The 22351-nt window shown below is 34.4% G+C and overlaps 2 protein-coding genes across 3 annotated transcripts in view; both read left to right on the top strand.

The window, feature by feature from the left end:
* Positions 1–6076, top strand: part of csnk2a2b (casein kinase 2, alpha prime polypeptide b) — a 14015-nt gene extending 7939 nt beyond the window's left edge. For both annotated transcript variants that reach the window (XM_073831370.1, XM_073831369.1), the window contains 4 exons: positions 1615–1715; positions 3697–3845; positions 3938–4020; positions 5553–6076. In XM_073831370.1, coding sequence (XP_073687471.1) covers positions 1615–1715; positions 3697–3845; positions 3938–4014 — 327 coding nt within the window. In that variant the 3' untranslated portion in view covers positions 4015–4020; positions 5553–6076. The remainder of the gene's footprint in view (positions 1–1614; positions 1716–3696; positions 3846–3937; positions 4021–5552) is intronic.
* Positions 6077–21759: 15683 nt separating this feature from the next.
* fa2h (fatty acid 2-hydroxylase) overlaps positions 21760–22351 on the top strand; it is a 33705-nt gene continuing 33113 nt past the window's right edge. The window contains exon 1 of the mRNA XM_073831837.1: positions 21760–22137. Coding sequence (XP_073687938.1) covers positions 21844–22137 — 294 coding nt within the window. The 5' untranslated portion in view covers positions 21760–21843. The remainder of the gene's footprint in view (positions 22138–22351) is intronic.

Raw genomic sequence — 22351 nt, 5'->3', positions numbered from 1 at the left:
TGCTTACCTAAAAATTTAGGACCACATTCTAAATAATAATCAAAACTCTGATAAAAAATTTTTGCCTTCCTATTACGATGTGATATTTGACTCCTCAAAATGATTTACAGGGGAATTTTGTTTTTTACCTTTGTTTTTACCTTTTCATATGTTTAATGAGGCTCAGAGGTGACATGAGTGCAATCAAAATTATCATAAATTCATGTTGAGATTAATGTTTTAAATAAAACATTTTGAATACAGAAATATTAAAGATTAAAATAACTGAACAGATCTGCCAGCAGGTGGCGGTAAGACACTGATTTAATTACTGAATCATATCATTCATTTGATTCATTCGAACGGATGGTTCATTCGGGAATAAAGCAAGTGACTCTCTTTATGAAGGGGAAATTGAATCACTAAATTCACTAGATTCCTTTAAAAAACGCTCGTTTCATTCATAAACGAAACACCGCTGTTAGGGCTGTGCAATATATCGAACGATATTGTGAGGCGCGTTTAGTCAATGAAGCCGGTGCTTTGATTAGTAGTAAATCTCCATCACGTGCGTTCCGCTCAGGTTCCGCTGGAGCGGCAATTGATACACAGAGACTTAAATCTCTGACAAGCTACGCCATATTGCGCTAAATATCGAATGCGATATTAAGCTCGATATGGCGTAGCTTGTCAGAGATTTAAGTCTCTGTGTATCAATTGCCGCTCCAGCGGAACCTGAGCGGAACGCACGTGATGGAGATTTACTACTAATCAAAGCACCGGCTTCATTGACTAAACGCGCCTCACAATATCGTTCGATATATTGCACAGCCCTAACCGCTGTGTTTGAATGGAGATGCGCGCAGTTGTGACTTCTTTCAGATTACTTTTGACGATGAAATAGAGCAAAATTGTAGTCAGACAATGTAAGTCACTTAATAACTTCTTGTTTATTTAACTGCTGTATCAGATCAATATCTCATTTACAAACTCCCTTAAAAATTATTAAAAGCTGTCACTCATCTTAGTTTGCGATATCACAAAGCTCTATTATAAACAACGACGCTCTCTTAACTGCACAATCAGTCTCTTATTTACACTCTCTCTACACTTTATTTATGAAAGGATTGGTGAGATATGTCTGTGATGCATTACTCAACGTTGCAAAAACCCGTAGAAACCTTTGAAGCTCCCCTCAACGCAAACACAAATATGCTGATCGGGACAGTCGCACATGGTGCTCCTAAATATTTTTTTTACAGTCGCACGAACAAATTTTTAGTAGCAAATGCAAGTGAAATGGTCTCACTGTAGAGCCCTGTGGCTGTAAACTAATTACTGCGTGCGGCATCCGGAAGTGCGGGCAGCAAAATGCCTGTGCAGCGGTACGCATAGTGCGTAAACATTATCGAGCGCTTATCGAACTGTCATTATCGTTTTATCGAGAGAAAAAAAAAAAACTATATCGTGATAATTATCGTTATCGAATTATCAGCCCAAGCCCTACTTATACATCAGGAATAGATTATTCATGTTTTTATAACTATATTTAAAATAAATATGCATTTAAGCCTACTAGCTAAGCGCTGTTTTAAGCATGTGACTAAGATTTGATTTGATTTCCTCGTTCTCCAGTTGGTGCGGATTGCAAAAGTTCTCGGAACGGATGAGTTATTTGGCTACCTGCGCAAATACCACATTGAGCTGGATCCACGATTCAAAGACCTGCTTGGCCAGTGAGTACCAGCAGAGAATGTCAAAGAGGCATTTCAGAAATTTTTTTAAAACTGCTTTTAAACACACAACAAGAAGACAAGAATAAAAAACAAACTTGTCATATTGTATTATATTATATGTGACCCTGAACCACAAAACCAGTCATAAGGTTAAATTTTACAAAACTTAGATGTATACATCATATGAAAGCTGAATAAATAAGCTTTCTATTGATGTATGGTTTGTTAGGATAGGACAATATTTGGCTGAGATACATCTATTTGAAAATCTGGAATCTGAGGGTGGAAAAAAATCTAAATACTGAGAAAATCACCTTTAAAGTTGTCCAAATTAAGTTCTTAACAATGCATATTACTAATCAAAAAATACATTTTTGATGTATTTACAGTAGGAATTTTACAAGAAATCTTCATGGAACGTGATCTTTACTTAATTTCCTAATGATTTTTGGCATAAAATTAAAATCAATAATTTTGACCCATGCAATGTGTTTTTGGCTATTGCTACAAATATACCCCAGCGACTTAAGACTGGTTTTGTGGTCCAGGGTCACATATTCACAAATAAAAGACAAATTATTTATTATAAATTTGTATTTATTTATATTGTTAGGTAAATCCAAGGCTTTCCACTAAGTTCAGTAACCTTTTACATAAATCTGTATCATTAATGATATCTGGCCGAACTTAAGTGTCTTCAGAGTGTACATGGATATTGAAATAAGAAGCAAAGTTATTGTAGTTAAATAAATTGAAACCATATAAACATTATTTACTTGAAATAACATTAACTGAAATAATAAATAATTAAAAACTTGAATGTATTTTTACAACTAGCTGCCAAGGCAACATTTTTCATTTTCATTTAGTTACATGATTTTTCTGTTACTGTTACATTAAGAGAAAACTAAAGTACTAAAACTACTAAAATAACAAACTGAAATAAAAACTAAAACAAATGACAAAAAAAATAAATTAATAAAAAACAAAAAACAAAATATTTATAAAAAATTAGAATAGTATGTAAACGATACATACTATAAATACTATACACACTATAAAATCTGTTTTATTTTTTCCCAAATTCATTTTTTTGTCTTCCAGTTTTCTGGATTGTGTTTTTTTTCCGTTTTACTTTTTCTAGACTCTGTTTTAATGGTTAAATTAAAAATATTAATCACAAAGCATGTTTTTACAAAAAAAATGTTCCATTTGAATGGTTTCATTAATTTTTTTAAATAAAAGCATTGATTTTGGTAAAAATATATTTATACATTTTATATATTTTAATTTTTTTTTTTTTTTTTTTTTTTTTTTTCAGAAATACTTTTTTAATTTTTCTTGTAAATAAATTCTGGTAAATATTTTTTTTACGGTAACTATTCCTTAAAAATAGTTTTATTATCAGTAGTATTACTATCACTAAAACCTTTATTTTGATGGGTTGCTATTTAGACTAGATAGGTTTCTGTTTGTAAATGATATGAAGCTGCAAAATGCTCATGAAGTGACTCCAGTTCTGGAGTTTATGTTCATGTTTTCATGAACTCAAATATTGAGGCGGCAGAGGCTAAAAACATTAAGAGCGTCACATGCGCTTCAGTATGTGTGTAGTAAAGGTCAAAAGCGCATGCCTGTGCTATGCATTCACACAGAGACACAGAACATGCCAGATTTACATTTAAATAGTATTTTTTGCATCTTAATATTCACAGACAGTAGTCCATATCACATTTTGATTTAAGTGTACGGACCTACTTTTGATTAATTCATCCCAAATTTGGCAAAAAATAAATCCACGTTATACAGCAAATTCCATTTTTATGACTGGATTCTGCGATTTTTGTCTGCATTTTTCACATCACGAAAATCATAGTGCCCTACGGATACAAAGTACCAATTAATTTAATACTAATTGTGACACAATCTACTACTATGCCAGTTTGTCCAGTTACTGAAACTCTCCTGCCGTATCCCACAGGCAGACACGGAAGCGCTGGGAACAGTTTGTGCAGACGGAGAACCAGCATTTGGTGAGTCCAGAGGCTCTGGACCTTCTCGACAAGCTGCTACGCTACGACCATCAGCAGAGATTGACTGCCACCGAGGCCATGGAGCACCCTTATTTCTGTGAGTTCGCCTACCTTACTTTTGACAACTTATATAGAAACAACACGCAGTCTAAAATTAACGAAACATGCATAATCTGTGTGTGCCTTTAGTTCCAGTGGTGAAGGAGCAGTCTCACACTAATACAGATGGCACCATCGTGTCAAGTGGAACCAACACACCCCGATGAGAGCAGGTATTAAGATGTACATTTTTATTTATTTATCGGTTCAGTTAATATGCTTATTATGCTTATTTTTGCATATACACTGCTGTTTAAAAGTTTGGGATCAGTAATATTTTTTAGTTTTTTTTAAAGAATTATCTTCTGCTCATCAAGGCTGCATTTACTTGATCAAAAATACAGAAGCCATTACTCCAGTCTTCAGTGTCACATGATCCTTCAGAAATCATTTTAATATGCTGATTTATTGCTTTTTTTTAAATCAGTGTTGGAAACAGTTGTGCTGCTTTATTTTTAGAAATCTGTGATTGTTTTTTTTTTTCAGGATTCTTTGATGAATAAAAAAGTTAAAAAGAACAACATTTATATAAAAAAAATCTTTGCTATCACTTTTTAATACATCCTTGCTGATTAAAAATATTAATTTATTATTAAAAAAGAGACTAAAAATGTACTGACCACAAACTTTTAAACGGTACTTTATATTGTTACAAAAGATTTCTGTTTTAAATAAATTCTGTTCTTTTTAAGAGTTTATTCATGAAAATATTAAGCAGCACTGTTTCCAACATTAATAATAAATCAGCATATTAAAATGATTTCTGAGGGATCATGTGACAATAAAGACTGCAGTAATGATGCTGAAAATTCACATTTGCATCAAATAAATAAATTTTAAAAATATATTCACATAGAAAACAATTATTTTACATTGAAATAATATTTCATGTTATTAATGTTTTTTCTGGATTTTTGATCAAATAAATGCAGCTTTGATGAGCATATAAAAAAAAAAACATGAAATGTCTAACTGATCCTAACCCTTTGAATGGCAGTGTAAATTACCAAAGTTGATCTTTATGAACACAAACAATTTAATAACACAGATTAATGTAATTTTAAGACTTAATATTTTCATACTGTACATCAGTGTGTTTTTTTTTAATTATTTATATACTATTATAGTATTTATTCATTTTAAATTAGCTTTTGTTTTTATTTTTTCAGTGTTCATTTTGGTTTGATTGTTAGTAGATTTATGTGTTTGTGATTTTTATTTTTTTATATTTTGATTTAGCTTATTTTTCTAATTTTTAATGTAACACTTTTTTTAAACTATTTCTTTTTACTTTAGGTTTTTTTTTTTTTCAATTATTTAGTTAACTGTTGTACATTATAATGTTGTGATGCCTAAGTTCACTTATAGCATTTCAAATATTCATTGTAGATTTTTGTGTATTATGTTTCATACATAGAAATATTGGTATTTACCAAAATTGTATTATCTCTGAAAAAAAATTGATCATAAATTATAATGTCAAGATGAATAATCCACAGGTTTGTATTGGTGACCCTGGACCACAAAACCAGTCTTAAGTAGCATGGGTATATTTATAAATAGAAATCAAAACTTTGAATTTTTTTATTTGTAATATGCATTGCTAAGAACTTCCCTTATGAGTGGTTTTGTAGTCCAGGGTCACATTTGTCTTTTGTAGCATTTTTATATTGTCTGAAATTCCTTTTTTTGTTGTTGTTTTTAGGAACCGGAAAAGGAAGGCGTTTGTTACCTCAATTTTTTATCCCTCGTGTCTGAAACCTCTTCAAGTGTACAGTGAAAGTTGGATCTAAGCAGCACCTGTTACACCTCGTCTCTCAGACACACACACACACATGCACACTCGCATACACTCGCACCAACACAGACATTTCAGCTTTCCTGTGTCTGTCAAGGTTGGTCTGCCCCTCTATAACAGGTCTGTTCCTCTAGCTTGAAGATTTCAAAGCTTTCCCTCCCAAGTTTTAGATGAAAGGAATTATATCCTTGACTCCACCCCCAAATACACTGGCCCCTCCCACCTTAAACTAGGCATGGAGAATGAAGACCAGAATGAACCCCGCCCCCCTCTCTCCTTATTGGTCTGTGTGTCCGTCTGTTCAGTATTCAGACCTTGGCGCAGCCTCCACATACTGTAGTAATAAAGTGGCATGGTGGACCTTTTATTTCTTTGCTCTAGGTAGATTGATTACTATATTAATGAAAATAAATGATTTTTATTTAGATTTATGTGCCTTGTTGTTGTCTGTTAATTTGGGGTTTGAAATGTGAGCCTGTTTGTCAACTAAAATTCCAAATTCTGTCATTAATTACTCACCTTAATGTTGTTCATCTTCAGAACGGAATTTAAGATCTTTTTGATGAAATCCAAGAGCTTTCTGACCCTGCGTAGACAGCAACGCAACTGACACGTTCAAGACCTAGAAAGGTAGTAAAAACATTGTTAAAATAGTCCATGTGAGTATCCCTTTAAATAACCTATAAAATGTTAAAATATTTGGTTTGATTTTGAACTTTCTTTAAAATGTTGTATTTTTTAAATGGAATATTTTAGTCAAGACTAAATGCAAAGTTTGTAAAACAAAATCCTCATTTTCCTCAGTTCATTGTTGATTATGCTGCGTGAGGCCTGGTTTGTGGTTCATGTTGTGTGCAACATGATCGCTTCATCTCTCATGTTAAGCAATATTTTGGCTATGTGATATCTTGCCTTTTGCCAGCCAGGTTAATTAATTGGCTCTGGCTCCCACGCTCCTCTGCGTCATCATAACAGCTCTTTTGTATTCAAGAGGTGTTGTTATCTTTACAATTAAGCCTGCCTCATAATAGACCTTTTTTCTTCAGAAGGATTAAACATTTTTATAGAGTCCCAATAGACTTTCCCTTTGTAAAATACAAAAGAAAGCATCGTTTTTAACAAAAGACAAGTTTATATGCTAGTCTTCGATGTGAGCGACTCAATACCACGTGAGGTCCTAATGGCGCTTTGGGAGGCGTCTCAGTAGCGGCCCTTTGTAACACCAAGGGCTCAAGTGTCCACTGTTGGCTTACGGGATGACGCGATTTCTCCAAGACCTCCTTGGTCTGTGCAGTCCACATCGGTCCGGCTTACCTCTACAGGTCACTGTTCACCTGTGTTTAGTTCTTTTTTTAACCCTCTTCTCAATTTCAGTGTTAAACAGGGAGACTCATCATTATTCATGTCCAGGCCTTGTGTGGTTACTTCTGCCCTCAGTGGCCCTGACCTTGACCAACAGCTCTACATGCGTTACTTCGACATGAATATTGAGTGAATATGAGTGAATCTCGTATCAGTTTGAGGCCTAAGAGAATGTTATGTCAAGCACAATCTCACAGAACGTCAAATACATATGCAATGTAACAAGCCCAAGTTATATTCACAGTTGAAGTCAAAAGTTTACGTACACCTTGCAGAATCTGCAAAATGGTAATTATTTTACTGAAATGTCAGGGATCATACAAAATGCATGTTATTTTTTTAAGTACTGACCTGAATCAGATATATCACATAAAAGGTGTTTACAGTCCACAAGAGAAAATAATAGTTGCATTTATAAAAATGACCCTTTTCATTTTTCATTCAAGTTTACATCCACTTGACTCTTAATACTGTCTTGTTACCTGAAGGATTTTTTTTTTTGTTTAGTGACAGTTGTTCATGAGTCCCTTGTTTGTCCTGAACAGTTAAACTGCCCGCTGTTCTTCAGAAAAATCCTTCAGGCACCATAAATTTGTTGGTTTTTCAGCATTTTGTGTATTTGAACCCTTTCCAACAATGACTGTATGATTTTGAGGTCTATCTTTTCACACTGAGGACAACTGAGGGACTCATATGCAACTATTACAGAAGGTTCAAACACTCACTGATGCTCCAGAAGGAAACACAATGCACTGAGATGCATTGAGAAATTAAAAATCAGGGTATGTTTTACTTATTTTGTCTTCTGGGAAACATGTAAGTTTCTTCTATAGCTTCTGAAGGGCAGTACTAAATGAAAAAAAAAATATGATATTTAGGCAAAATAAGACAAATGTACACATCTTTATTTTGTTCAAAAGTTTACACCCCTGGCTCTTAATGCGTCATGTTTCCTTCTGGAGCATCAGTGAGTGTTTAAACCTTCTGTAATAGTTGCATATGAGTCCCTCAGTTGTCCTCAGTGTGATGGACCTCAAAATCATACAGTCATTGTTGGAAAGTGTTCAAATACACACATAAAAAAACACATGTGGATAATTCAGGTAACAACACAGTATTAAGAATCAAGTGTATGTAAACTTTTGAACAGGTCATTTTTACAAATTCAATTATTATTTATTCTTGTGGACTATATGTAAATGTCTTTTTTGAGAAATATCTTATTCAGGTCAGTACTAAATAAAAAACATGCATTTTGTATGATCCCTCTTATTTTGGTAAAATAACATTTTACAGACTCTGCAAGGTGTATGTGAACTGTTGACTTAAGCTCTATTTCAGAATAATAACTCAAGGCAGTAACAATTTAAACAATACATTTAATTTGTGAACATATGTTCAGCTATTCTTTTTAATCGTTAACTTTTAACTATTTTTTAAGTTTTAATTCATCAAACCACTGAGAGACACTGCTTTAAATTTCACCAAGCTGATTATTACTCACTAAAAACTTCCACGAATCATGTTTTCATGCTATTTCAAGTCTTATTTTGACATGTCATAGTGGTTATATCTAAATGTTTGAGTTGTTTATTTACTTTCTTAAATTAGTCTTCTCATTAACGCCATTATATTGTTATATTGTTCCTTCAATTACAGCCAAACATAACCAGTCATATCCAATCATATCGCCTCCTCTCACGTCACTTTACCCCATTCATTCTCAATGGGCTCAGGGGAGGCGAAAGAGACATGGACTCCTGCTGGTGTCGCTGTTGGACAGTGTTTTATTTAGAATGTATTTTAGTGATTTAAACACTTCTTAATGGTGGCGTTGTTTTATTTTTGTACTATGTATTTTTTTTTCCTCGTCCAATATTTTGAGGATGCACTGCCTTCCTTGTCTCCTCGAAGGAAATGCCTCTGATACTTGTCTATGTCTTGACAGAATACTTGCCGTTTTGCAAGTGAAATTAACATTTTTACAGACATTACCTATCCCTTCATGACATTTATGCTCCAACATTTGATAAAGCAAGTTAGGTAATGACCTTGCGTAACTTCTGCCGCACCCTATGGTCATACTTGGAGGTGAAAGGAACCCTGGGTCAATTTGGCTAACTTAAACCACATCCAGCAATTACACTGATGAATGTGAGTATGGTTGGGTACACTAACGCCAAATGGTCACTTAAAGGGATAGTTCATCCAAGAATTATCATTTATTCTCTTGTCACACACAAAAGAAGAACATTTGAGGTCCACACAATAGAAGTCAACGGGGTCCATCTTTTGTGTTCCACAAAAGACAATCATACAGCTTTGGAACAACAAGAGGGTAAACTTTTAGGAGTGAACTAAACCGTTAAAGGTAATAAGAGAAGCCATTTTGAGAAAATAAGGGAGTACTGATGCCAACCAACATGGAGGAGATTACTATTTCATTGTGGTGTGAGGATGGAATTGGATAAAACTGAGAAATGCCAGAAACACTGTCTGACAGAAGCTGTCCAAACATACTTTTAGTCTGGTGACAACATTCTCACAAGATGACTCACTGATAGTATATCTAGCTTAAGTAAACAGAAGGATTGATTACCCAGAATGATTGAGAAACAGTCATCTGACTGATGATTCATCTCCAAACCTTTTTCCTGGAGGATAGCTGCACTATCAAATGCTAAGGTTATTAGCTGACAATTGCATTTAGAATTGTAATTTTGTTGACCAGACGTGTGATTACTGACATATGTTGTGGTTTGCTTGAAAGCTTATTCTGGCTAGGTACCATCTGCTAGAACAGGAAGAGATCATCTAACCGACATGCAAATCGAGCAACCAACCACAGTTGGTTTTCACACAGTTTGAAGCAGGAAAATCTAAAATCACTATGTCATCATAACAGACAGGCGTGCTGTTGAGGAAACAGAATGTTAGCACAGTTAGCATTAGCAAAGCAAATCTAAAATAAGAACAGACTATTTTGAATTGTATGAAATGATATGAATTAGCCACCAGGTCACCAAAATGTAAATCTCTGAATACATTTTTGACATCAAATGTCTATTTTCCACAATTTGGTATGATTCTCGAAGGTATTCATGAAATGTCTACAACATACTTTGGTTAAATTTCTCAGTGGTCATGTAAAATAACACCTTTTTACCTTGTCAACAACAGCTCTGCTCACTATTTTGGTGCATTACCCCGATCCTCTCCTCCATTTTTCATGTATTCTGTGGCACCTTACCTTCAAAAACAAAACTAATCCACTGCGTCCTTGTTGTCTCTGATGTCGGGAGAAAATTAAGACTTTTCTGTTCACTTTTACATCCAACTACAAAACATCTGCATTGCTTACAGCTGTTCAAACGCAGAGAAAATGGCGGACAGCATACAACTGGCTGAGGGCGGGACTATGCTAATACCGGGCCGGGCGGGGCCTATGCGGTTTCACATTATACTGCTCAGAAAATCAAAATGGCTTGATAATTGCGACTGTTTAGGTTTTTTGGGGATTTGAAAAAGGAATGAAAGTATTTTTATCATTGTAGGGTGGATGTGTTCACACACTGTTAAAGGAACACACCACTTTTTTTGGAAATAGGCTCATTCTCCAACTCCCCCCGAGTTAATAAGTTGAGTTTTACCGTTTTGAAATCCATTCAGCCGTTCTCCTGTTCTGGCGATACCACTTTTAGCATAGATCATTGAATCCTATGAGACCAATAGCATCGCGTTCAAAAATGACCAACGAGTTTCGTTATTTGTCCTATTTAAAACTTGACTCTTCTGTAGTTATATTGTGTACTAAGACCAGCGGAAAATGTAAAGCTGCGATTTTCTAGGCCGATAAGATTAGGAACTACACTCCCATTCCGGCGTAATAGAATATAAAATTCCGCCGGTCTTAGTACGCGATATAACTGCAGAAGAGTCAAGTTTCAAATAGGACAAATATCGAAACTCGTTGGTCATTTTTGAACGCGATGCTATTGGTCTAATAGGATTCAATGATCTATGCTAAGCTATGCTAAAAGTGATATCGCCAGAACAGGAGAACGGCTGAATGGATTTCAAAATGGTAAAAATCAACTTATTAACTCGGGGGAGTTGGAGAATGAGCCTGTTTTCCAAAAAAGTGGAGTGTTCCTTTAAGTCACATTTATATGCAAACAGTATGTAAAAGTAAATTTTGCATCAGATATCCTCTTTAAAAGTATATTTTGTGGCACAGTACCTATACACAACTTTGTTTCCAGGCAAACTAGTTAAAAGTGCATCCAGACTCTCAAAAGTTGAAAGTCAGCAATTTAGACCCAAACCAGTGCTGTTTTTGGCTGAAACTTCTGCGCCATTGACACTATTGGATTTACTTGACTGTTTTTACACTGTGTTTATTTATAGCATCAGTTCGTTTGCCTCAGACTACAGGCCAACAGCTAATGTAAGAGTGAGACCGAGCGTGAATGCAAGATAAACTTCCTGCTCAAAAGGACACCTGATCCCCGGCTTCCTGTCCTACAACCTGACTCCCCATCAGCTCACATTCAGGAAAACATCTTCCCCATGAAATTTTCAGCACTGCTTGATTGTACCACAGTCTGTGATGTCCGGTCTGCGGTGATGTTGACAAGCCCACCTGATCTTTGCCAGTCGAAAAGTCATCGTAATTCCATAAGCAGCAGAACCATGAGGTGAGCCTAACCACTTAAAGAAACCGTTCACCCAAAAATAACATTACTGTCATTATTTATTTACTTTCATGTCATTCTAAACCTGGATGACTTAATTTCTTCTGTGGAATAGAACAGGAAATGTTTTTGTAATGTTATTTCATACAGTACAATGAAAGTGGATGGTGGCCAAGGGATTTCAAGGTCCAATATTACCATAGATTCTTCATAAAAGTTGTTCATGTGACTCAAGCACTATATTGCAAAGTCATCTGAAGCCGATAGCTATGTGTGGGCAACAGGCTGTTTTTCTCTAACCGCTGTGGTCACCATTCACTTTCAACGTATGGAAAACAGCTATTGATTTCATCTTAAAGGATTAGTTATCTCAAAAATGTAAATTCTGTCGTTAATTACTCGCCCTCATGTTGTTTCAAACCCGTAAGACCTTTGTTCATCTTTGGAACACAAATTAAGATATTTTTGACGAAATCCGAAAACTGACATGGAGGAGAAGAATTGTTAAATAAAGTCATTATTTTAGTTTTCTTTGCACATAAACATTCTCGTAGCTTTGTAAAATTACGATTGAACCCACTGATGTCACATGGATGATTTAATCGATGTCCTTATTATGTTTCTGTGCCTTGACCGTGGTAGTACCCTTGTTGTCTATTGAGGGTCAGAAAGCTCTCGGATTTCATCAAAAATATCTTAATTTGCATTCCAAGATGAACAAAGGTCTTACGGGTTTGGAATGACATGAGGGTGAGTAATTGAAGACAGAATTTTCATTTTTAGTTGAACTATTCTGTTAACAATTTGATTCTCGAAAACTGCAATTCTGGTATTCCCCTTATGTACAGCTATTTATGTTTGTCTTATAGTCATTAATGATATGTATATGACTTGTTTATGCAATAAAAAGCCCATAAAACATTTCAAAATGCATTTTAAACAGCAAACTTCAAAGCTGTATAGCTAATTTTATGGAAGTAATCTGAAGCTGAGTTAATGATTATTTGTGCTGAATCACATCGACTCAACTTTTGAAGTCATAGGTGTTTTATTATTGAAAAGGTTATTCAAATGCAGATAAATAGGAAATCAGTAAATTCACAATGTTGTCACACACAGTTTTAGTTTCAACATGGTAATGCGCACCGGTAACTAAGTTTCCATCACACCTCTTTGAGAGAGAGGGAACTTTGGGCCCCCCGTCCCACACAGAAACCAACAAACAGATGAATAAATAAACAAACAAATAGCTGTGTCGTATTTCCAACCCGATGAGGACTTTCCGCTGGTTTAATTACAGACAGAAGCACACAAAACTGTTTGACCCTACTGGAATTTCATAGATTTCACAATTTGAGTCCAAGACAAAAATTACGTAAAAAACCTCCTTTGTCATTATGAAATGTAGGATATGTAGAGTTCCAGCACTCAGGGCATCTAAGAATCTGCTTCTTTCCAATTCAGACCAGATTTGTTGCATGTTAAATCCTCCTAACAAATGAATCCAACAAGATTGTAGAACGATGTCTTAGGCCCTCACTTGAAGTCTTCTGTGTAGAGTGAGATCTGGCTCCATTGCCCAGTTTGTAAACTCCCACAGTGCTAAAGTTGTTGGGAGGTTTCGTAGATGCTGGATGATTAACTCACTCTTTTGATATTGTTACTACGTCTACGTCGAAAGCAGGCGGGTAAGCAACGCCTCTCAGATTTGACCGTAGGTGAGCTGGGAGGAGAGCCCTGTTTTCTGTAAATCAGAAACAGAAGGTAAAAATGAAGTAATTAGTTGACTCATTTATTTTACTTAATACAACAGTCCCTGATGACTACAAATAGCAGTGGGACTGCCTATGCCAGCAGGTGTTTTTGAGTGATCAAATAATTAATTTGTCTAAAGCACCAAATCATTCAAGAACAAAACACGTGTTTATATGAGTCATTGTATCATTTACTCAACTAATTAGTTTCTACTAACCACTGATTCATTCAGTAGTGAAACATGTCTTTACAAGTGAGTCACTGAATCACTCACTTAACAGATTTGTTCTATAACAATGAACAATACTTTCTGAACTGATGAAATGAACGTTTATGATTAACTGCAGTAGATTTGGTTGGAAATATTGTCACTGGAGAATCCAAAATTGACTTAATTATTAAGTTAAAATGATATATTAAATTAATTAATTATTATTATTATTATTATATACATTTCGCTCTAGAATAAATCAGTTAAGTGAATGTTTCAATGATTCTTATTCATAAAGACATGTTTTTTATTCAATAAATCAGTGTTTTGAACAACGTAAATAAAATGGAAAAAGTATGACGCATTATAGTATACAATTGCATACTAAATTAAACACTTAATATTTTTATCGTTTACACACATCACAAATTCTGTAAAATAAATCAATGCATTGCCAATCAAGAAATTATTCTGCATGATTTTGAAATTTCCCGAATGTATCGTGATTTTCTCTTTAATCGATTCTGAGCTCAGGCCCTGTTTACACTAGTGCGTTTTCGTTTTTAAATGTCATTTTTAAAATGAAAACAATCCTTGTCTACACTGGCGTTTTCATTGCTTTTTCGAAACGATCTCCGTCTACAGTACACAACCGAAAACATATCACATGATCATTTAAGCTGCATACGTCATCAAGTATGTCTTATTTAAGAGAAGAAACCATAATAAAATTGGGTGTAAAAATACAGTATTTTTATTTATTTTTTTACTTTGCAATTTAACGGTTACGTCTCTTAAATGAGTCTCTGAAATGAGATGCAACAAATGAGCATGATGTTATTGTTTACACAGTTGTCAAGGATACACAGAGCGAATGTGGGCAGCCATGCCATCGTTTTCAAAAGTGTCCATTTTCAAACTAAAAAACAGAGTCTGCAGCGTTTTTAAAAGTCTCAGTTTTCAAGGGTCAAAAACGCCAGAGTAGTGTAAACTACAGGCGTAAGCATAGCAAAAGTTGTGTTTTCGTTTTGAAGTCTCCGTTTTCGAGGGTTGAAAACATCAGAGTCGTGTAAACCACAGGCATAACCGTGCAAATGTTATGCATTTTCATTTTAAAGACTATTTTCAGAGGTTGAAAATGCCAGAGTAGTGTAAACAACAGGCGTAAATGTAGCAAAAGTTATGCGCTTTTGTTTTAAACATTTTAGATTTAAAGTCTCAATTTTTATGGGTCGAAAATGCTGGAGTCGTGTAAACGACAGGTGCAACCATAGCAAAAGTGATGCGTTTTTGTTTTAAACCTTTTTCGTTTTAATGTCTCAGTTTTCAAGGGTAAAAAACGTCAGAGTTGTGTAAACGACAGCCGTTTTCGTTTTAACCTTTTTGTTTTAAAGTCTTGGTTTTCAAGGGTCGAAAACGCAGAAGTCGTGTAAACGACAGGCATAACCGAAACAAAACTTATGCGTTTTTGTTTCAAACGTTTACATTACAGTCTCAGTTTTCAAGGGTTGAAAACGCCAGAGTAGTGTAAACAACAGGCGTAACCATAACAAAAGTTATTAGGCTACATTTACACTAGTGCATTTTCGTTTGTATAACTTTTGCTATGGTTATGCCTGTCCTTTACAGTACTCAGAGACTTTCGAAAATGCTGCAGACCCGGTTTTACTTTGAAAACTTCAGGGTTGCGTTTCAGTGTAAACGGACCAAAGTGGACACTTTTGAGAGCAATGGCATGGCTTCCAACATTTGCTCTGCATATCCTTGACAGTCATGAAAAAATGACATCATGCTCATTATGAATGGTCATGGAATCGTTTTTTTTTTTTGCGTAATGTTGACGGAAATCGTTTCTGAAAGTGCAGTAAAAATGCCAGTGTAGACGAGAATCGTTGTCATTTTTAAAGGCCGTTTTAAAACAAAAACGCACTAGTGTAAACAAGGCTTCAGCCGAAAGCACAAGCATTCTCCAGCGCTCTTTTTCATGAGGTATCTGATGTTAAAAACTCAATTCAGACTCTCTTCCAGAGAGAATCACGATGCCTTTGAAATCAATTCTTGAATAGCGATGCATCAATTTATCATCAAAGCCCTAGAATCATTAGTTGTCTTTCTTGCAAAAAAGTCTGTATATTCATATTTATTTACATTTACATTTACTAATGTTTAGCAGGAATGTTGGCACTTGATATTTGTGGTAAAATTAGTTGTAGTCAGCATTTACTTAAACTGTACAAACAAAAAAAGCAGCCTGGAAATTCTGCTAAACAACTCTTTTTTTTTTTTTTTTTTTTTTCCACAGATGAAAGAACATCACATAGGTTTAGAACTACAGGAAGATACTAGAATTTAGCTTTCTGGGTGAATAACCCCATTAATAGACCCTTTTATTATGAGTTTTTTCGATTGTAAGCCTCACCTGGCGGCGGCTGCTGCTGCCGCTGCTGCTTCTTTAATGCGCAGCTGGCGCATTATACGCAGCATGCGACAAATCTGACGTAGCGTCATCTTCGGAGCGTGGCAGGCCAGACGTGGCCGAGGAGCCCCTCTGGGCCCTCTGTAACTGAAAAGGGACATGTAATCGCCACCAGGCCCCCTCCCAAAGAGCTGAACACTGCTGCTGCCATAACAGGACGCACACTGAAAGAAAAACAAGAGCAAGGATATAGAATTGTTTTGCTTGAAATCAAGATTTGGACATCTATCAGTTAACCAATCTTTCACCAAGCTGCCGGTTTCAAACCAAGAAGACGATTAATTAACTACATCCTAAGAAACCAAAGCCTTCTCACACACACAGCTCTATACAACAAGCTTGAAGACACACAGATTCTTTTACTTGACACCTGATCGCCCCAAAGCACAGACATGATACATCCACACCAATAGCGCTGATAGAACATGACCCAGTCTAGAACAAAGAAAGCTCAAACTAACGGAACTGAGAATAAGATTCATCACGTTAAGTGATCCGAGGCATGTCTTTTATTTCAGGAGTATCTTCAAAGACACTATTGTGTTCAACAACTTTAAATGCATCTAAAATCAAAATCTGTCTTGCAATGATCACCAAAACAATTTCAATCTGTTATTGAACTCCAACTCGGTGTGAAAGTGAATAATCATCAGTTAATCTACAAAAAATACTCACCGGTACAACGGTTGCCATGGTAACCAACTCAATTCAGGGTGTCCCGGGGATGCTGCAGAATTATGTGTAAATTTCTGCCTGCCTTGTCCGAGCTTTCATCTCTTATACCTGTTGTCTTCCCAGGTGCCACTTGATGTGACCAATCGCAGGGGACCCGGCGCTCCGGTTCCACCCTCTGAACCTGACATCATGGTGTGATGTCACTCGGCCGCTGCTTTAAACTGGACACAACAATGGGCAGAGGGTGTCTCGCGTTTCAGGGCCTTGGCAGCAGTGATATGCAGTTAATTATCACGCTACCTTTTGTCTCTGGTGGGTAAATTTAGAGTCTCGTAGGTGGGAACAAAGGACCTTTCTAAGAACAGCGCGTGCAATGAATTTGGAGACGTGCTCTTGGGAGAGAAGCTTTGTTTCGCCTGCAAACATAAATTAAAGCGACTCATGCTTTACTGACAATGATGCTGCTATACCATGACAATGGGTCATGTGTTTATGTTTGTGTTTATTAATGTTGTGCTCAATAGATGGATATTTGAATTGTAAGGGGAATTTGATAGAAGATATGAAAATGAATGAATGGGGTTCACCATTGGGACATTAATTACACAAAACAACAACAATATTAATAATAATGATTAAAACAACAACAACAACAATAATAGTATAATTAATTCATTCATTCATTCATTTGTATTTAATCTTGTTGTTTTAAAATATCTTCAGAGGCCTTAAAAATGTGAATATTTTGAGACTAATTTTGATTTGTATTTATTTATTGTATTTAAGCAGTTTCACCAGCTTTACAGTGTGATACTTTGTATGGTGTAAACCAATTAAATATAAATAAATAAATATAATAGAACTTTACGATTTGGAACACATTTTGATTAAAAAAGCAAATAAATGGAAAAGAAAGAAAGAAAGAAAGAAAAGAAAAGAAAAGAAAAGAAAAGAAAAGAAAAGAAAAGAAAAGAAAAGAAAAGAAAAGAAGGATAATATGATAAGAACTACAGTGGCATATATTAATCAAAAACTAAAAAAATTATCTTCAAAAGCTTTTTAACAATTTGAATATTTTGATCTTGTCTAATTTGAATGAAATTTAATGATGAAAGTTTTTGAAAAGTTTTGCCAGCTTACAGTGTGATAGTTTGGATGGTGTAATAAATAAATAAAATAATATAAATATATATATATATATATATATATATATATATATATATATATATACTGATTTAAAACTATGATTTAGATCACATTTTGACAGATGGTTAAAAAAGCAAATAAATGATAAAAATAAATAAAATAACATAAAATAAAGGATGATATAATAAGTGGCATATATTATTAAAAAACTAAACAAAAAAAGGATCCTCAGAAGCTTTTTTAAAATGTAAATATTTTGATCTTGCCTAATTTTAATCAAATTTAATTAAAGTTTTTACAGATTTTGGAAATTAATGGCTTTTTCAAAAGCAGTTTCACCAGCTTACAGTGTGTGTCAAAACATAAATAAATAAGAGATTTAAAACTACAGATTGAATCACATTTTGACAGATTATTAAAAAGCAAATAAATGGAAAAATAAAATAAAATAAAGGATAATATAATAAGAAATACAGTGGCATATGTTATTCAAAAACAAAAAAGGATCTTCAAAAGCTTTTTAAAAATGTGAATATTTTGATTTTGTCTAGTTTTAATGAAATTTAAATTATTTTTACAGATTTGGGGAATTAATGGCTTTTTGAAAAGCAATTTCACCAGCTTACAGTGTTATTAGTCCAATTTTTTTTTAATAAATAACCTATACAATAAATAATTAAACCTATACATCACATGTTTACAGATGGTTTAAAAAAGCAAATAAATTGAAAAATTAAATTAAATAAAAAAAAGATAATATAATAAGGACTACAGTGGTATATATTATTCAAAAACTTAAAAAAGGATCTTCAGAAACTTTTTAAAAATGTGAATATTTTGATCTTGTCTAATTTTAATTAAATTTAATTAAAGTTTTTTACAGATTTTAGGACATAATGGCTTTTTTAAAAGTAGGTTTACCTGCTTATAGTGTATTTTTGTACACTGTATGATGGAAGTAAGTAAGTAAATAAATACATTTAAAAGTATAATATGATTTGGATCATATTTTGGCAGATGGTCATTAAAAAATAAATAAATGGAAAAGTAAATGGAACTCAAAAGTGGGCCTATTACTCTAAAACTTTTTAAAAATGTAATATTTTGAGTGTAATTTTCACCTTTTAAAAATATGATTTTTAGGAATCAGTGGCTTTTTGAAAAGCAGTTTTGCCAGCTTACAGTGTGATTACTTTGTATAGATAAAATAAAATAAAATAAAATACAATAAAACCAGCTTACAGAGTGAGTACTTTGTATGGTGTCAATAAATTAAATTAAATTAAATTAAAACTAAGCTTCGGAACACAATTTGTTTTTTAATGACCGTCAAAATGTTATCCAAATCATATCATAGTTTTAAATTTATTTATGAATTATTTACATTTTATTTAATTTTAATTGCTTTTATTTTGCTTTGTTAACCATCTGTCAAAATGTGATCCAAATTGTAGTTTTAAATCTTTTATTTATTTATTTTTTTACTTAAAAAAAAGTGAAAATTAGATTAAAAATTAAAAGCTTCTGAAATCTTTTAGATTCTGATTAATATCGGCCTGCTTTTGAATTTATTTGTTTTCTTAAAATAAATAAAATATTTAAAACTACGATTTGGATCACATTTTGACAGATGGTTAAAAAAGCTAAATAAAAGCAAAAATGAAATAAAATGATAATAAATTATAAATAAATTTAAAATTATGATATGATTTGGATAACATTTTGACAAACGGTTATTAAAAAAACAAACAAATTGAAATGCAATTCAAAAGCAGGTCCAAATAATCAAAAAGATCTTTTTGCAAGATTTTGAGCTATGTGCTAAATCTAATTTGTGAATTTTTACAGAAATTTGGGTTGCCTCAACACTGCAAGAGTGTAATTACTTACATTCTATGTTGCAAACAAACAAACAAAACAGTAAACTCTAAAAAAAAAAAAAAAAAAAAAAAAACTTCACATCTACCCTATACTTACATGGCAATATGTAAGGTCGACTTTCTTAGATCCATAAATCAATTCTTACCATGCAACAGTGAAAATGAGAAGCAAGGCCTTTAAGAAACAGTATTAGTAAGACACCATCACAAACCCACCCCACATCTGTGCTGGCATACATTTGCAGGCACACTTTGACAGCCGCAGCTTTTTTTTTTTTTTTTTTTTTTTTTTGCCTTGTTTAACTGTCAGTTGTCTCGTGAAAACCATCACCTTGAAAAACCTCAAGACAGGCCTTACCAGCTCTGCAAGATGTAGCAGTTCACACAAAAACTAGAAGCAGCTTTCAAAGTAATCAAACAAAAGTTTGGGTAGATCTGCAACCTTCAGAATGTTTCCAACCCAACCCTAATCTCAAATAAAGTCACTAGAAAGAAAAATGTTTGGCATACAATTATAGGTGTTATTTTAAAATTTGGTCTTACTTTCGTACATTATTTGATCAGGGACCTCTCTTTATCTTGTCCAGGGCTGTAAATGTGTATGCTTCAGTGTCATAAAATATGGAGCTGCAATAAATCTCTTAGTAACCACCAGTGCAAATTTCAACAGCCGCTAAATGTCCTTCCTGTTTCGCCTTGCTCCTCCCATCATTAAGTCACCCTTCATATAGTCTACTACTCTACAGTACTTCACTGATATCGCCCTACCTTACTTTGGCTATCAGTACTTGTGTAGCTAATTTATAAAACACATTAGAACTTCCAATTACAAATATTAGCCTATTTTAAACGTATTTATAATTAGGGTAATTTTTGTACGGTTTAAGTTTGCTTTACCGACAGTAGATTAAATATATGTAAGATTTTCAAGCAATTTACAACGTCTTTTCTGTGAAAACGAAAAATGTTTGTGAAAAAAGTGTTTGGGAAACCTGTTTATTTACTTAGCAATACTGCCACCCTGAGACGAAACTGTGATGCCTCAACACTGCAAGAGTGAAGTCCCTTTTTTATTATTATTTTAATTTTAGGCGGTTTTAAATCGTAACCAAATGGTAAAACTAGTCAAAATCAAGGGTTTAATAGATTTGATTAATCATACTACTTCAATTTTAAACAAATCTGAGCAGAACAGTGACCAAAGTGATTAATCAATCACTGTTTTATATTCATGTTAACGTCGAATTTAAGTAACCTCTGTACTCTTTTCTGTCTTGTTTGTTCAACTGACGTGTTCGCGTGTGACGTCTACGACGTAAGTGTGTGTTAAAAAACGTAAGTGTGTAAACCTCAAAACCATAAACAATTATAAACATTTACTCTCATGAATGTTATATAGAGTACAGCAAATTAGAACTATAATTATAAAACTGTTTTGCTATTTAAAAACATCCAATATGTGAAACCAGCAGCGTTTTTTTAGTTAAATGTGTTAAATATATAACGCTAAAAAATCTTACTGATCAAGTCACGTCTCACAGTGCCATAAAACGCTATTGACAGCCTAGGTGAGTCGCACCCTGTGTGCAAACACAACGACACGGGTTATGACACCGACGACGCCCACAAGGAGGAAGTACAATGAGAAAGTATCGATAGTTTACGTGACGAGTCACCTTTTTGAATTAATGTATTTTCTTTTTTCTTTTTTTTTATGAAAATAAAACACCAAACGCAAACGTGTTTCTGTGTGAATTATAAACTAAAAAGAAAACGACACAAACACAAGCCGTTTCGCCGCTTTACGCGCAACAGGTGCTTGGCTCAGCAGTGGCTGCGTCATGAATATTCATGAGATGCTTAATGAGCAGGCTGGGTATGAACCCTGCTCTGACTCTCAGTCGAAAGTCAGTAGTTGTAGTCCACAAGCGCTGGAGAAAGTCAGTGGGGGTCCCATCTGCGTGCCTGCCGTTCTCTATCCTCTTGTGGACACCCCCAAATGAGTAACAAAATGTCACCTTCGGTGTCGCCTCGCTTTTTTTCCGAAAAGGAGGTAGCCAAACATTGCACCAAGGATTCGTGCTGGGTGTTGTCAGGGACGCGCGTCTACGATGTGACGGCGTTCCTTCGGATGCACCCCGGCGGAGAGGCGCTCATTCTCAGCCGCTCTGGCAAGGACATCAGCCGGGAGATCGAAGGACCCCCACACCGGCACTCGGAGAACGCCCGGAGGTGGATGGAGCAGTACTACATTGGTGAACTCGACAGAGACAGCACAGACGAAGATACGGAGGTAAGTCCCGAAATAGCAACAGAAAGTCTCTCAAATTGTCACACGCACTATTTTGAGGAAGTTTAACTCTACAAGAGGTCATATATTAAGATGGCAATCTTTGGTTCAGGAACTACATTCGTCTACTGGACACAAACAGAGCCAGAAAGAGACTTAAGGAGGAAGTTTGGTCTAAACTTTCATTTGAGTCGAATCTTTTGAATAAATCTGTGGA

This window comes from Garra rufa, chromosome 25 (genome assembly GCF_049309525.1).
Source record: "Garra rufa chromosome 25, GarRuf1.0, whole genome shotgun sequence".
NCBI classification, from domain to species: Eukaryota; Metazoa; Chordata; class Actinopteri; order Cypriniformes; family Cyprinidae; genus Garra; species Garra rufa.
Note: the sequence above shows the minus strand (reverse complement) of the source record. Positions and strands in the feature narration are given on the sequence as shown.